A 13,030-nucleotide genomic window follows, 5' to 3' on the forward strand; every position below is an offset into this window, starting at 1 on the left:
GAGTAAGAGAATCTGTTACCTGTTTTTGCTTCCTTGCACTGCAGCAGGAGTCCCAGTAAAGCCTTGTCTGAATTCCTTGTCTGGTCTCTTATCAATTTCTTTTGATTAAAGAGTCCAGGGACCCTGATCAGTAACAATACTTTGAAAATACCGAAACTGATAATAAAAATAAAGAAAAAACAAACCATGAACATACATAAAATTAAATACAATATGAGAACTGTTTTGTAAATATGGGAGGGTTTTTTTCCTACATAGACTTGTCTGCCCAAGGCGCCTTAGAGTGTGTCAATGAAATTCAGACTGAAAACATCTTTTTTTCTGGAAAATCTCCCTATGGAAAATGTTATTCACTGCTCCAAGAACTTGAAAAATCATAGTTCTGGGATCATGCATATTTCTGTTCTTTTTGCTTACTTATTTTTATCTTGTGTTAAACATGTTATGTAATTTTTTAATAAAGGAAAAACTTAAAGATGATTGTTCTTGTGCTTAGCCTGTCAGGGTTTCTCCAGGCAAGAATACTGGAGTGGGTTCTCATTTCTTCCTCCAGAGGACCTTCCTGACCTTCCTGATCCTTCTCCAAGGATCAAACCTGAGTCTCCAGTGTCTCCTGCCTTGCAGATAGATTTTTTTTAACCTGCTAAGCCATCACGGAAGCCCAGGTGATTGGGAGATAAAAATAAAAAACTACGGTCAAGATTGAATTAATAAAGGTTGTATAGAACATATACCAATCACGCACATTTAAGTAACAAATAACAACTAGAAAACTATCAATTTCCAAGTAAATACTGAACTTAAGACTATATAGGCAAAGTATAATCACTGATTACAGGGTTGGAAAAAAGAGGATGAATTTCATCAACAACACAAGTACAAATGATTTACCTTTGAGTAATGCAAAAGTAAGCAAAGAAGTTTTTAAATTAGCATCCTAAATTCAAAATAAGTATAATTATATCTTTACTTTTATCTGAGGGCATTTTAAAAACCACAAAGATCACATATATCAAATCTCATCACATTTTATTTTAAATACGTGTAGTTCATTGTATGTTGGTTATACCTCAGTGAAGCTAGAAAAACTAGGAAAAAATTAACTAAACAAATACACAGGTTTAGGTCCTATGGAAAATGTTTTCATAAAATGTCAAATTCCATACTGAATAGTATGTAATCTCTTTGGAAAGATGTTTCCAAACAATCAGAAACATAAAAGTTCAAAATATTATATGATCAAATACTTGATTGTCTAGCAAGAACCAAATCTATACAAAGTCAAACAGAAGTATTAAACAAATTTCTTCATGAGATGATATTTAATATAGATTTTAAAGAACGTGTGGGAAAGTTTTTCTCACTGAATAGTGTAGAAAATCTGCATCAAATTTATCTAAAGTGCATATTAAAAATAAAATTCCTATGCACCATCCAAGAGTTGTGGAATCTCAATCTCTGGTGGTGAAATCAAGGAATCAACATTCTGATAGCTCCCCTAGACAACCCTTCCAAAGATGAGTTGAGGTTTTCAGAAGTCTCATTTACTGACTGCTATGCAAAGTTAAGACTGAATGACTTTTGGTAGTCATGCAAGGAAATTTTAAGGGTTGAACATGGCTACACTCCCAAAGTAAATTTGCTGAGTTTGGGCACTATGTGTAGGATGCAGATTTGCTCTGCAGAAACTTCTAAAACACAGTGAGATATTCTATAATTTCCTGGTGCTTCGAAAACAAAGTCCTACTAAAGAGTTGGGGCCTGTGTCAAACACACATTCAGTCTCCCCATCAAGACATTTGCTAGATTTCCGTGCTCAAGAATGTACGAAGCTGAAGTGCAAGCTCAATACCTCTGAAAATAAGACCTGAATGTTCGCATTTTGGGGGGCCCAGAAGATAAAGATCTATTATATTTTCAATCAAGTCTGTTCAAGGTATAGAAACAAAATACACAAGTCTGCAGTTCAGTCCTACTAAAACTAAAACTCAGCCTTGACCCACTGAATCCCTGATTATATTAAAGTTATTGGCTATTTACCTTACCTACTTAAAGCAAATAGTGAACACTTTCTGGTGGAAGATATGTTTTCTGAATCTCTTGTGCTTTTCAAATACACAGTGTTGTACCTAAAACAAAAAGTTGTTAAATGTGTGAGAAGGCAAAGAAACATGATTTATAATCATGAAATATAGCAGGCAAAAGAAGTAGATCCAAAAATAATTCTTCTATTGAAGCACTCCAAGGTTTAAAAATAACTTCAATTAATCTGTTAAGAAAAATGTATACTAAATGAATGAAAAATGGAGACTTAAATAGAATAGATTAAACAAGATTAAGATGGACATCTGAGAAATAAAAGATATCTAAAATTGAGAATTAAGCAGGAAAGATTAGTGAATTCAAAGGCACATCAATAAAGAGTAAAAAAGATGAAGCACAAGAAGACACGAAGAACTGAAAAAACTGTAACAGAGAAAAACAGGAAATGGTTAAAAGTTCTAATATACATGTAATTGGAGTCCAAAAGAAAAGGACAAAGTAGAATATTTGAAGAGATAATGGCTGACTTTGTGAAAACTGATTAAAAGAGATCATTGAAAGAATTCAAGAAGCTCATCCCAAACAGGATGAAAACACAAGACACACACAAAAACACACATACACAAGATACACACACACAAACAAAACAGAGAGAGAAGGAATAGCCAAACTGCTGAAATCAAGGGCCAAAAAAATTAAAAAAAGACACGTGGCTTTGAAACGAGCAACGTTAAAAATAATGGCTGACTTTTGAACAAAAATTTGGAGTCCAGAAGGCAATAGAATACATATTTTAAGTGCTGAGAAAAATAATTGTCAACTTAGAACTCTGTACAGCCTGATGTAAGATATCACTCAAACACGAAGATAAGGACACCTTCAGACAACAAACTGAGAAACTTACTTATCAGAAGACTTGAATTATAAGAAATGCTAAAGGAAGATGTTCAATTTCAATGAAAATCCCATATTATAAATTCAGGACTGCTAGAAGGAATAAGAAAGATGCAAAAGGTAAATATACTAATAAATATGAAATAATATCCACGGCTTAAAATAACAGTAACAAAATAATGTATTTTGGACATTTTGTAGAAGCAAAATATTGACACCACCCCTCCCCCAACAAACAAAAGGTAAAAAGTGAATAGATTTTTACCTGTTGTAAGGTTCTTGTTTGAAACATGGTTGGAGTGATGACTTATGGTGGTATGAAATAAATCAAGGAGTCATATTTTATCTCTAGAGTGATCATTAAAAGCTACACTAAAACATATAATTAAAAAGCTAAAAAGGAGAAAAATAATAAAAATATTATTTCTTCTTTCTTGGATTAAAGGGAAAAAAGAACAGATACAAAACAATAAACAAGATGGTAGGCTTAAACTCAACCATGTTCATAAGAGGACTAATATAAATATTTAGAAGAGAACGGTACTGAAAATAAAATCAACAATGAAGACGAATATTGTGTGAGTGCGCGCGCGTTTCCCTCCCGGTTTCTCCTACTGCTGTTGGCTGAAAATGGAATAATCAAGATTATGGAGGACTAAGGGGGAAGGAGAGAAGAGAGGTGGCAATGAACGACATCCTGCCATTTCTCAACTCCCTTCTGATACACAACTATTAGACAAAACAAAATGACAACAAAACTACACACAGGAAACGCAATTTTCAATACAAAATCAGAAATATGTTTCTATTAAACAGCCCATTGTACTGTACTGTATTTGGAAAAAATTTTTTAGCCTTCAGATGTAACGTTCGAAGAAAAAAAAAAAAAGCCAGAGGGTGAAACAGTTTCCCAATTATATAGACATCTCTCTTGAAAATAATTAGTTCAGAATAACTTTTTCTTCAGAAATGGTTGAGTCACTAAACTTAGATGGCTATAAATCTAAGATTAGAGGTTTGAAACTAAGAAATTAACCCACGCGGAGTAATTATTATTAACGGTTAAATCCAACAAGCGTGTACTGGCGTTTTTCCACCGCAGACCCCTAGTTTCCTCCTCCGCCGGCTCCGCGGACTCCTTGATCGCAGTAGAGCCGTGGCCCCGCCCCGCTCCGCTGTGGCCCCGCCCCGCTGTGGACGCGCCCTGCCGCGGCCCCGCCCGCCCCCGCAGCATCGCCTGACGGAGGCCGCCGCGTCGCCTTGGAAACGGCCCCCAACTCAGCGCAGTGAGGAGCAAGATGGCGGCTGGGGAGCCGGGCGATTTGGGCGTCTACAGCTTCAGATACTTGCCTCAGAAAACCTTCCAGTCTCTGAGCACCCCGCAGACCACCAGCCGGCTCCGCCAGTGGTGAGAGGCCGAGGAGCTCTTCTCCCTGCCCCTCGGCCTTCTCGGCTCTGGAGGCGCGGATCGGGCGTCGAGGCGGCCCCGTCCTGAGTGAAACCCGGAGGCAGCGTTACCCTCAAGAAGGGCGGGCTCCGTGGGTGGGACGGGTGAATGTGCTGCCCGGAGGGTACCACCCCGAGTTGACCGTCGTTCTCTTCTCTGCCCCAGGTCTATGCTGGGTAGAATCGAGGCGCAGGCGTTCGGGTTTGACCAGACGTTTCAGACTTATCGCAAGGATGATTTCATTATGGTTGGTATGGAAGTCGGAGCGTTCCTTGAACCACTGCTGATGTTACATTTTTTTTCTACTTTGGCATAGATTCTGGTGAACACGGCGTTACTCTGTGACGACGTTTTCTTTAAGTTTGAGAATAATAAAAAGGTTCAATCGATTGTTTCACAGGAACTTTTATGTTTTCCATCACCATAAATTAACTCATCTTCAGTATGCCGCCATAGAGAACTTTTCAATTTTGGAAAGTTAGTCTCTTCCTAGAAAATCGGTCTTTTTAGTAGGCACACCTCATTTTTAAATATTATCCAGCTTTACCACCAGCTTTATTTACTAGGCTTAGCTTCAAATTACTTTTGGTAGTTTCTCAAAATTAAATCTACCCTGTGAGAAGAGGCTCTATTAGCAGTTCCACATGAATTCCAGAGAAAGCTTTAAGCAATGACTAAGTTACTGAAATAAATCTATAGCTGGTAGAGGTGGCTGCTTTGAAAGGGGAAAGACTCATTTGAAAGTAGATCCTGGTGTGTTCACTGTATTTCATTCACGTTATTTAAAATCTTAGGGGTTTTTTAGTCCTCAATTAAATGGAAAAATACTTTTATTGTTTGTGATATTACCTTTGCAGTTCATGTCCTCAGGCATTGACTGTAGTGTGTAGTTGGCATAGTTTATTCACTCATTCACAAACACTTCCTCAGGGCCTACCATGTACTAGAAATTCTGTCAAGTAGTGGGGATTCCAGAAGGAACAAAACAGGAGACTGGCTTTCAAGGATCTTACCGACTCCTGGCAAGACTGCCAATAAATTTAAAAAATCAGATCATCTCATTCAGAGTGATAGTGCAGTGAACAAAATATTAATCTAATTAACAAAGCAAAATATTTACTGTGAGGGTATATTGGTTTTCAAGGGATGCTGTAGGGAAGTACTACAAACTGGGTGGCTTAAAACAAGAGAAATGTATTATCTTACAGTTTTGGAGGGTGGAGATCCAAAATCAACTGGTTAACACAGTTGTACTCTCCCCGAAATCTGTAGAAAGGAATCCTTCCTCACCTTTTTCCTAGCTTCTCATGGTTGCCAGCAATCCTTGGCATTCTTTAGCTTGCAGCTGCAAAATGTGAATCTCTACTCCTGTCAGTCCCTTAACTCTCCTTCCTGTGGTGTCCATAGCTGTGTCGCTTCTCCTTTTATAAGAACACCAGCCATATTGAATTAAGGGCCCACCTTATTCCAGTATAATCTCACTTTAACTAACTGTATCCACAACAACCCTGTTTCCAACTAAGGTCACTTTCCAAGGTCCCAAGGACATGAATTTTGGGCAGGGGCTGAGGGAATACTGTTCAACTCTGAAATGAGAGTAGATTATTTAAAGTCTATTTCCCTTTACCTCAGATTGTGTTATAATGTTAATATAATATGCTACTGATTATAATATTAATGACATTTCTCATTCAGTTCGATTTTTATAGTTTTTAATGTATTTCATTTATGCCAGGACTGGCTCTCAAATTAATTTTTTTTTTTTAAGATCATCAGGATTTTAATTAACTGAATTTTAGAGTGCTGTAAAAATTTTAATATAAGTCATTTATTCAACAAATATTTGTCAAATACATACTGTATCCCTGCTGGGAGGTGTTAAAAAGACAGAGAGACTTGATCCCAGCTTGTAAGTCATGTGTATAGGTTTGAAAGTTAGAAGTGTAGAAAATTCTCTACAAGACAAAATAATTGCTATATTGGAGGCTATATAAGGTGCCCTAGGCACACAGAAAAAGATCATTCAATGGAGGGGCATTGGTATCAGAATAATTTCATAGACAAGGGTGTAGATTTAATTTGGTTTGTTCAGTAGACCCAGATCTTCAACAGAATCAATATTAATCCATAAAGCACAATAAATTTCTGTAATAAGCAATTTTTTCAAACTAATTTTCAATATCTTCATGTTTATCCTAATTTTTTTCTTGTGAGTAGGCAGTATTCTCATATTTTAATATAAAGAGATGTATTCATACAATCATTTTTTACTCATGCAACTAATTTGGAGAAGATAAAGCATTGTGGCTAAGAGCATGGCCTCCAGAAGGGGATTTACCTTGAAGCTACTGAATCTTTAGGACCCCTCACCAGCTCAAGCTCCTCACTCACAGAAATGCCTTCCAAGGAAGTCTGAGCTACGCCAGCAGCATACTCACTTGGTCATATGTTTTTGTAATTTTTCAAAATTAACTGTTTTGTCTTCTTAATGAAGGTCTCTCAGTTATGTCCGACTCTTTGCGACCCCATGGACATGGAATTCTCCAGGCCAGAACACTGGAGTGGGTAGCCTTCCCCTTCTCCAGGGGATCTTCCCCACCCAGGGATCGAACCCAGGTCTCCCACATTGCAGGCAGATTCTATACCAGCTGAGCCACAAGGGAAGCTGTTGTGTATTCTTAGAACCCCTAAAATTGTACATGCTTGAGACACTATAGACGGAGAAGGCAGTGGCACCCCACTCCAGTACTCTTGTCCGGAAAATCCCATGGATGGAGGAGCCGGGTAGGCTGCCGTCCATAGAGTCGCTAAGAGTTGGACACGACTGAGTGACTTCATTTTCATTTTTCACTTTCATGCATTGGAGAAGGAAATGGCAACCCACTCTGGTATTCTTGCCTGGAGAATCCCAGGGACAGGGGAGCCTGGTGGGCTGCCATCTGTGGGGTTGCACAGAGTCGGACACGACTGAAGTGACTTAGCAAGACACTACAGAACCTGGATACTCCCTTCATTTGTCCTCTAAATAGCTGTCTGTCCAACTCTGCTGCTTACTGGCTGTATGACATTGGGCAAGTTATTTAAGCTTCTTCAACCTTTGCTTTCCTACAAAATTGTCACAGTGCTTAACACTTAAGTACTTTCTGAGAATGAAAATAATGCTGAATATATATTGAGATTATTATGAAGATTGAGTGAAATATAAAAATATTTAGCAAAATGCCTGGCTCATAATAAGTGCTGTCATTGTTGCTAACATTTGTATACTACTTTTCAAAATGTTTTCCCAAATCTGTAATGACTCCTTTGTGCCAGATTTAGCTTTCAGCACTTTTTATCCATTTATCACTAATCTTTACAACAATCTGGTGGATTTGGTGTTTTGACCCCTACTTTACAGCTGAGGAAACTGAAGCTCAAAATGGCTAAATAATTTGTGCAAGCTCGCCCAGCAAATAGCAAAACCTAGACCTTTTGGCTCCAACTTTCATTTTGACTACAAAACCTATAACTGAGCAAAGAGGGCTGCTTAAAGTAGGATTCCAGATTTTGAATTTTCCCTTAAAATTTAGAAACAAATTAGGTTTCAAAAGTTCATAAGGTAGTAAATGGATGGAAAGAAGGAAATATTCATCCAGCAAATATTTCTTTAGTTCCCTAGTCTGTACAGATGAGCAGGACACAGTGAAAGAGGGAAACAGACCAAAAAGTGCATTGTAGAATGAGAAGCTGTATAATATAAAATGCACAAGGTACTGCGGTGGCACAAAAGAGAAAGTGGTCATTATTGAAGGAGGTGGTTAAAGGAGAGTTAAAAACGTTAAAAAAGTTAACCTTAAAAAAGGTTAAAAAAGTGCCCTTCCAAAAGACAGGGCACTTGAACTCTGGCCTGAAAGATGAGTAGGAGTTTGTCAGGTAGACAGAGTGGGGTATTGTTAAACATGGGTGGGACAATACTTTTTAAGACTTCCTGTGCCATGCAAAGGAGTTTGGTCTTTCTGTAGCTGAAGAGTTGCTGAAAGGTTTTCAGCAAAACAGTAAAATTTAAAGTACTGAGATCACCTGGCAGAAGTATGGGGTGCATTGTTAGAACTGAGTCTGGAAACAGACTCAATTGGAAACTTATCTTCCAGACTGTATATGGTGGTGCCCTGAATTAAGACAGAAGCACTGAGATTGCCTGCAGATGTTTATGAGACAGGTAGTACTCAAGGACTGATAAGATAACTGACAGGCAGAGGATGAAATGTAGGATGACCGAGTTTTTTATTTGGTTGACTAGAGTGGAAGATTTAAATGTATAGAAAATGGAGAAGAATAAATAACAAAAATGATTTCAGTTTCAGGCATGCTAAATTTGAGGTGCATCCGAGTGGCAGTATCCTAGATAGTTGAATATAAGATCTCACTTTAAGTCTCAAGAGAGCTCTGTGCTTAGAATAAAATGCTGGCATTCTCACCAGAGATAATGACAGGAACCCTCCAAATTCACTGCAAGGGCGCTCCTCAGTTTACAGAGCTTCCTGAAGGTCTGCACATAGCTTCTGCTTATATCTCATGACCAGACTCTACATATATCTCAGGATCACTTGCCACAGAGATTGCTAGGAAGCGTAGATGTTTAGCTGAGCACATTGCTGTTTCAAATAAAATTGAGATTCCTTAAGGAAGGAGAGATATGATATTGGATCAGAAATCAGCAGTCTGCCAGATATAGAATCAGATAACTACTTATATTTCAAATGTGTGTCATCTAACAAACATACATTTAAACTGTTGTTATATAAAATGTTAATTTAGAAATATGTTTCTACTCTCACACTTATAGTCCAACTCTCACATCCGTACATGACTACTGGAAAAACCATAGCCTTGACTACACGGACCTTTGTTGGCAAAGTAACGTCTTTGCTTTTTAATATGCTGTCTAGGTTGGTCATAACTTTTCTTTCAAGAACCAGGTGTCTTTTAATTTCATGGCTGCAGTCACTATGTGCAGTGATTTTGGAGCACAAAAAAAATAGTCTGTCAGTGTTTCCACTGTTTCCCCATATATTTGCCGTGAAACGATGGGACTAGATGCCATGATCTTAGTTTTCTCATGATGTACTCTGAATATAAGTTAAATAAGCAGGGTGACAATATACAGCCTTGATGTACTCCTTTTCCTATTTGGAACCAGTCTGTTGTTCCATGGCCAGTTTTAACTGTTGCTTCCTGACCTGCATACAGATTTCTCAAGAGACAGGTCAGGTGGTCTGGTATTCCCATCTCTTGAAGAATTTTCCACAGTTTATTGTGATCTACACAGTCAAAGTCATTGGTATAGTGAATGAAGCAGATGTTTTTCTGGAACTTTTGCTTTTTCAGTGATCCAACAGATGTTGGCAATTTGATCTCTGGTTCCTCTGCCTTTTCTAAATCCAGCTTGAACATCTGGAAGTTCACAGTTCACATACTGTTAAAGCCTGGCTTGGAGAATTTTGAGCATTACCTTCCTACTATGTGAGATGAGTACAATTGTGTGGTAGTTTGAGCATTCTTTGGCATTGCCTTTCTTTGGGATTGGAATGAAAGCTGACCTTTTCAGGTCCTGTGGTCACTGCTGAGTTTTCCAAATTTGCTGGCATATTGAGTGCAGCACTTGTATAGCATCATCTTTTAGGATTTGAAATAGCTCAACTGGAATTCTGTCACCTCCACTAGCTTTGTTAGTAGTGATGCTTCCTAAAGCCCACTTGACTTCGCATTCCAGGAGGTCTGGCTGTAGGTGAGTGATCACACTATCGTGATTATCTGGGTCATGAAGATCTTTTTTTGTATAGTTCTTCTGTGTATTCTTGGCACCTGTTCTTAATATCTTCTGCTTCTGTTATGTCCATATCATTTCTGTCCTTTATTAGGCCCGTCTTTGCATGAAATGTTCCCTTGGTATCTCTAATTTTCTTCAAGAGATCTCTAGTCTTTCCCATTATATTGTTTTCCTCTATTTCTTTGCATTGATCACTGAGGAAGGCTTTCTTATCTCTCCTTGCTATTCTTTGCAACTCTGCATTCAAATGGGTATATCTTTCCTTTTCTCCTTTGCCTTTCGCTTCTCTTCTTTTCTCAGCTATTTGTAAGGCCTCCTCACTGAACCATTTTGCCTTTTTGCATTTCTTTTTCTTGGGGATGGTCTTGATCCCTGCCTCCTGTACAATGTCCCGAACCTCCATCCATAGTTCTTCAGGCACTCTATCTATCAGATCTAATCCCTTGAATCTATTTGTCACTTCCACTGTATAATCCTAAGGGAATTGATTTAGGTCATACTGGAATGGTCTACTGGTTTTCCCTACTTTCTTCAATTTAAGTCTGAATTTGGCAATAAGGAGTTCATGATCTGAGCCACAGTTGACTCCTGCTCTTGTTTTTGCTGACTGTATAGAGCTTCTCCATCTTTGGCTGCAAAGAATATAATCAATCTGATTTCGGTATTGACCATCTGGTGACTTCCATGGTAGAGTCTTCTCTTGTGTTGTTGGAAGAGGGTGTTTGCTATGACCAATACATTCTTTTGGCAAAACTCTGTTAGCCTTTGCCCTGCTTCATTCTGCACTCCAAGGCCAAATTTGCCTGTTACTCCACGTATCTCTTGACATCCTACTTTTGCATTCCAGTCCCCTAAATGAAATCTTTGAATGTTAGTTCTAGAAGGTCTTGTAGGTCTTCATAGAACCGTTCAACTTCAGCTTCTTCAGCATTACTGGTTGAGGCATAGACTTGTATTACCGTGATATTGAATGGTTTGCCTGGGAAATGAACAGAGATCATTCTGTCGTTTTTGAGATTGTGTCCAAGTACTGCATTTCGGACTCTCTTGTTGACTATGATGGCTACTCCATTTCTTCTAAGAGATTCTTGCCCACAGTAGTAGATATAATGGTCATCTGAATAAAATCTGCCAGTCCATTTTAATTCCCTGATTCCTAAGATGTCGATATTCTCTCCTGGCGTCTCCTGTTTGACCACTTTCTATTTGCCTCGATTCATGGACCTAACATTCCAGGTTCCTGTGCAATATCGCTCTTCACAGCATCGGACTTTACTTCCATCACCAGTCACATCCACAACTGGGTGTTAGTTTTGCTTTGGCTCCATCTCTTCATTCTTTCTGCAGTTATTTTTCCACTCTTCTCCAGTAGCATATTGGGCACCTAACGACCTGGGGAGTTTATCTTTCAGTGTCCTATCTTTTTGCCTTTCGTACTGTTCATGGTCCATTGCCTTTTCATACAGGTTCATACTGTTTATATCAGTATCTTTGTTATCATTCCTAGTTGGGAATCAAATATTCCAAACATGTCAGCTTTCTTAAAGCTATCTGAGATTCAGAGACCCCCTTCTAATGCCTCACTTGAAATTCTATAACAAACCCAAAATAACATGTGTACACATTAAGGCAGGGTGTTCTTGTGTTTTTTTAAGAAAACTCATTCTTTGGTGTATAATTATGATTTCAGTAATGACTATTCCTTTATTTGAGGGGTCTTTTGTTATTGTTGTTGTTCAGCTGCTCAGTCATGTCCAACTCTTTGTGACCCCATGGACTGCAGCACACCAGGCTTCCCTGTCCATCACCAACTCCTGGAGCTTGCTCAAACTCATGTCCATTGAGTTGGTGATGCCATCCAACCATCTTGTCTCTGTCGTCCACTTCTCCTCCTGCATTTATATCAGTATCTTTGTTATCACTGGACCTTTTATGAAGACTTATTTCCATTGGCTCCAGGCCAATTCACTGCAGACCACTTAACCTACTTCCATTCATAGTGAGTATTTAAAATGTAAGTGGATTCCCCCCAGGTATAATTACTAATTCTGAACTAAATTTCCCCTTTTGCTGATTCTTTCAGAAGACCTCTAAAAAGCATTCAAAACTAGTATTGGGATTGATTCCAGCATACATGTCTTTTTAAAATGTGTGTTATATGAATTAAAATAGTTGCACAAACACTCTTTGTTTGACTTTTTAAAGTTATAAGGTAACTTCCTTTTTTCTGAGTAAGATTTTTTTTTTTTTGGTAGTTAGAAATATATGATACCTATAAGGTGTTTGTCTTTAATTTCCACCATTTGAATGTAAACACTATGGGACCAGGGACTTTGTCTTGCTTTGCATAATGTAGACATTATTCATGAGTAGCTGTTGAATGTTGTACTAATCTTCACCCACATACCTGTTCCTCTCCACTGTTGCCTCTCTTTAAATGACATTCATTTGGCCTGATTTTTCATGCAAAAATTTGGAGAGTCATCTTTGAGTCCTCCTTCTCCCATTGTCCCTTTCTTCTAAATATTCATTGAATCCATCCACTTCTCTCCCTCCCCATTTGCTATCATTTTGACATGTGAACATCAGATCTTGGATTACAGCAGTACCATCTCTCTTAACCAGTCTCTACAGCCCCTCACTTCATTCTCCACACTACAGAAGGAGTGAACTTTTAAAAATATGACTCTAATCACATCTTTCCTTTGTTTAAATCTCTTCAATGTCTTCCAACTGCCCTTAGCTCAAAATACTAATCAATCTAGAGCAGTGTGAGATTAAGATAAAAATTTTTTACTTTTGACCTCCAAAGTTCAGTTTAACTCCCCAACTTC

General features: G+C 38.2%; 1 protein-coding gene and 1 long non-coding RNA gene across 8 annotated transcripts in view; one reads left to right on the forward strand and one right to left on the reverse strand.

Annotated features, from left to right (window-relative positions):
* Positions 1–4,518, reverse strand: part of LOC136174955 (uncharacterized) — a 36,670-nt gene extending 32,152 nt beyond the window's left edge. For 2 of the 5 annotated variants that reach the window (XR_010664424.1, XR_010664426.1), the window contains exons 1-4: positions 3,203–4,059; positions 2,948–3,030; positions 2,046–2,129; positions 20–156 (exon numbers count right to left, since the gene is read on the reverse strand). This is a non-coding gene — a long non-coding RNA (uncharacterized lncRNA). Of the gene's footprint in view, positions 1–19; positions 157–2,045; positions 2,130–2,947; positions 3,031–3,202; positions 4,067–4,287 lie in introns of those variants that run through there. The other 3 variants (XR_010664425.1, XR_010664427.1, XR_010664428.1) reach the window with 3 other exon arrangements.
* The window catches only part of CFAP300 (cilia and flagella associated protein 300), a 29,944-nt gene continuing 21,080 nt past the window's right edge, over positions 4,167–13,030 (forward strand). For 2 of the 3 annotated variants that reach the window (XM_065945221.1, XM_065945220.1), the window contains exons 1-2: positions 4,172–4,345; positions 4,550–4,631. In XM_065945221.1, coding sequence (XP_065801293.1) covers positions 4,236–4,345; positions 4,550–4,631 — 192 coding nt within the window. In that variant the 5' untranslated portion in view covers positions 4,172–4,235. Of the gene's footprint in view, positions 4,346–4,549; positions 4,632–13,030 lie in introns of all 3 variants that reach the window. The other variant, XM_065945222.1, reaches the window with a different exon arrangement.

This window comes from Muntiacus reevesi, chromosome 9 (assembly GCF_963930625.1).
Source record: "Muntiacus reevesi chromosome 9, mMunRee1.1, whole genome shotgun sequence".
NCBI lineage: Eukaryota > Metazoa > Chordata > Mammalia > Artiodactyla > Cervidae > Muntiacus > Muntiacus reevesi.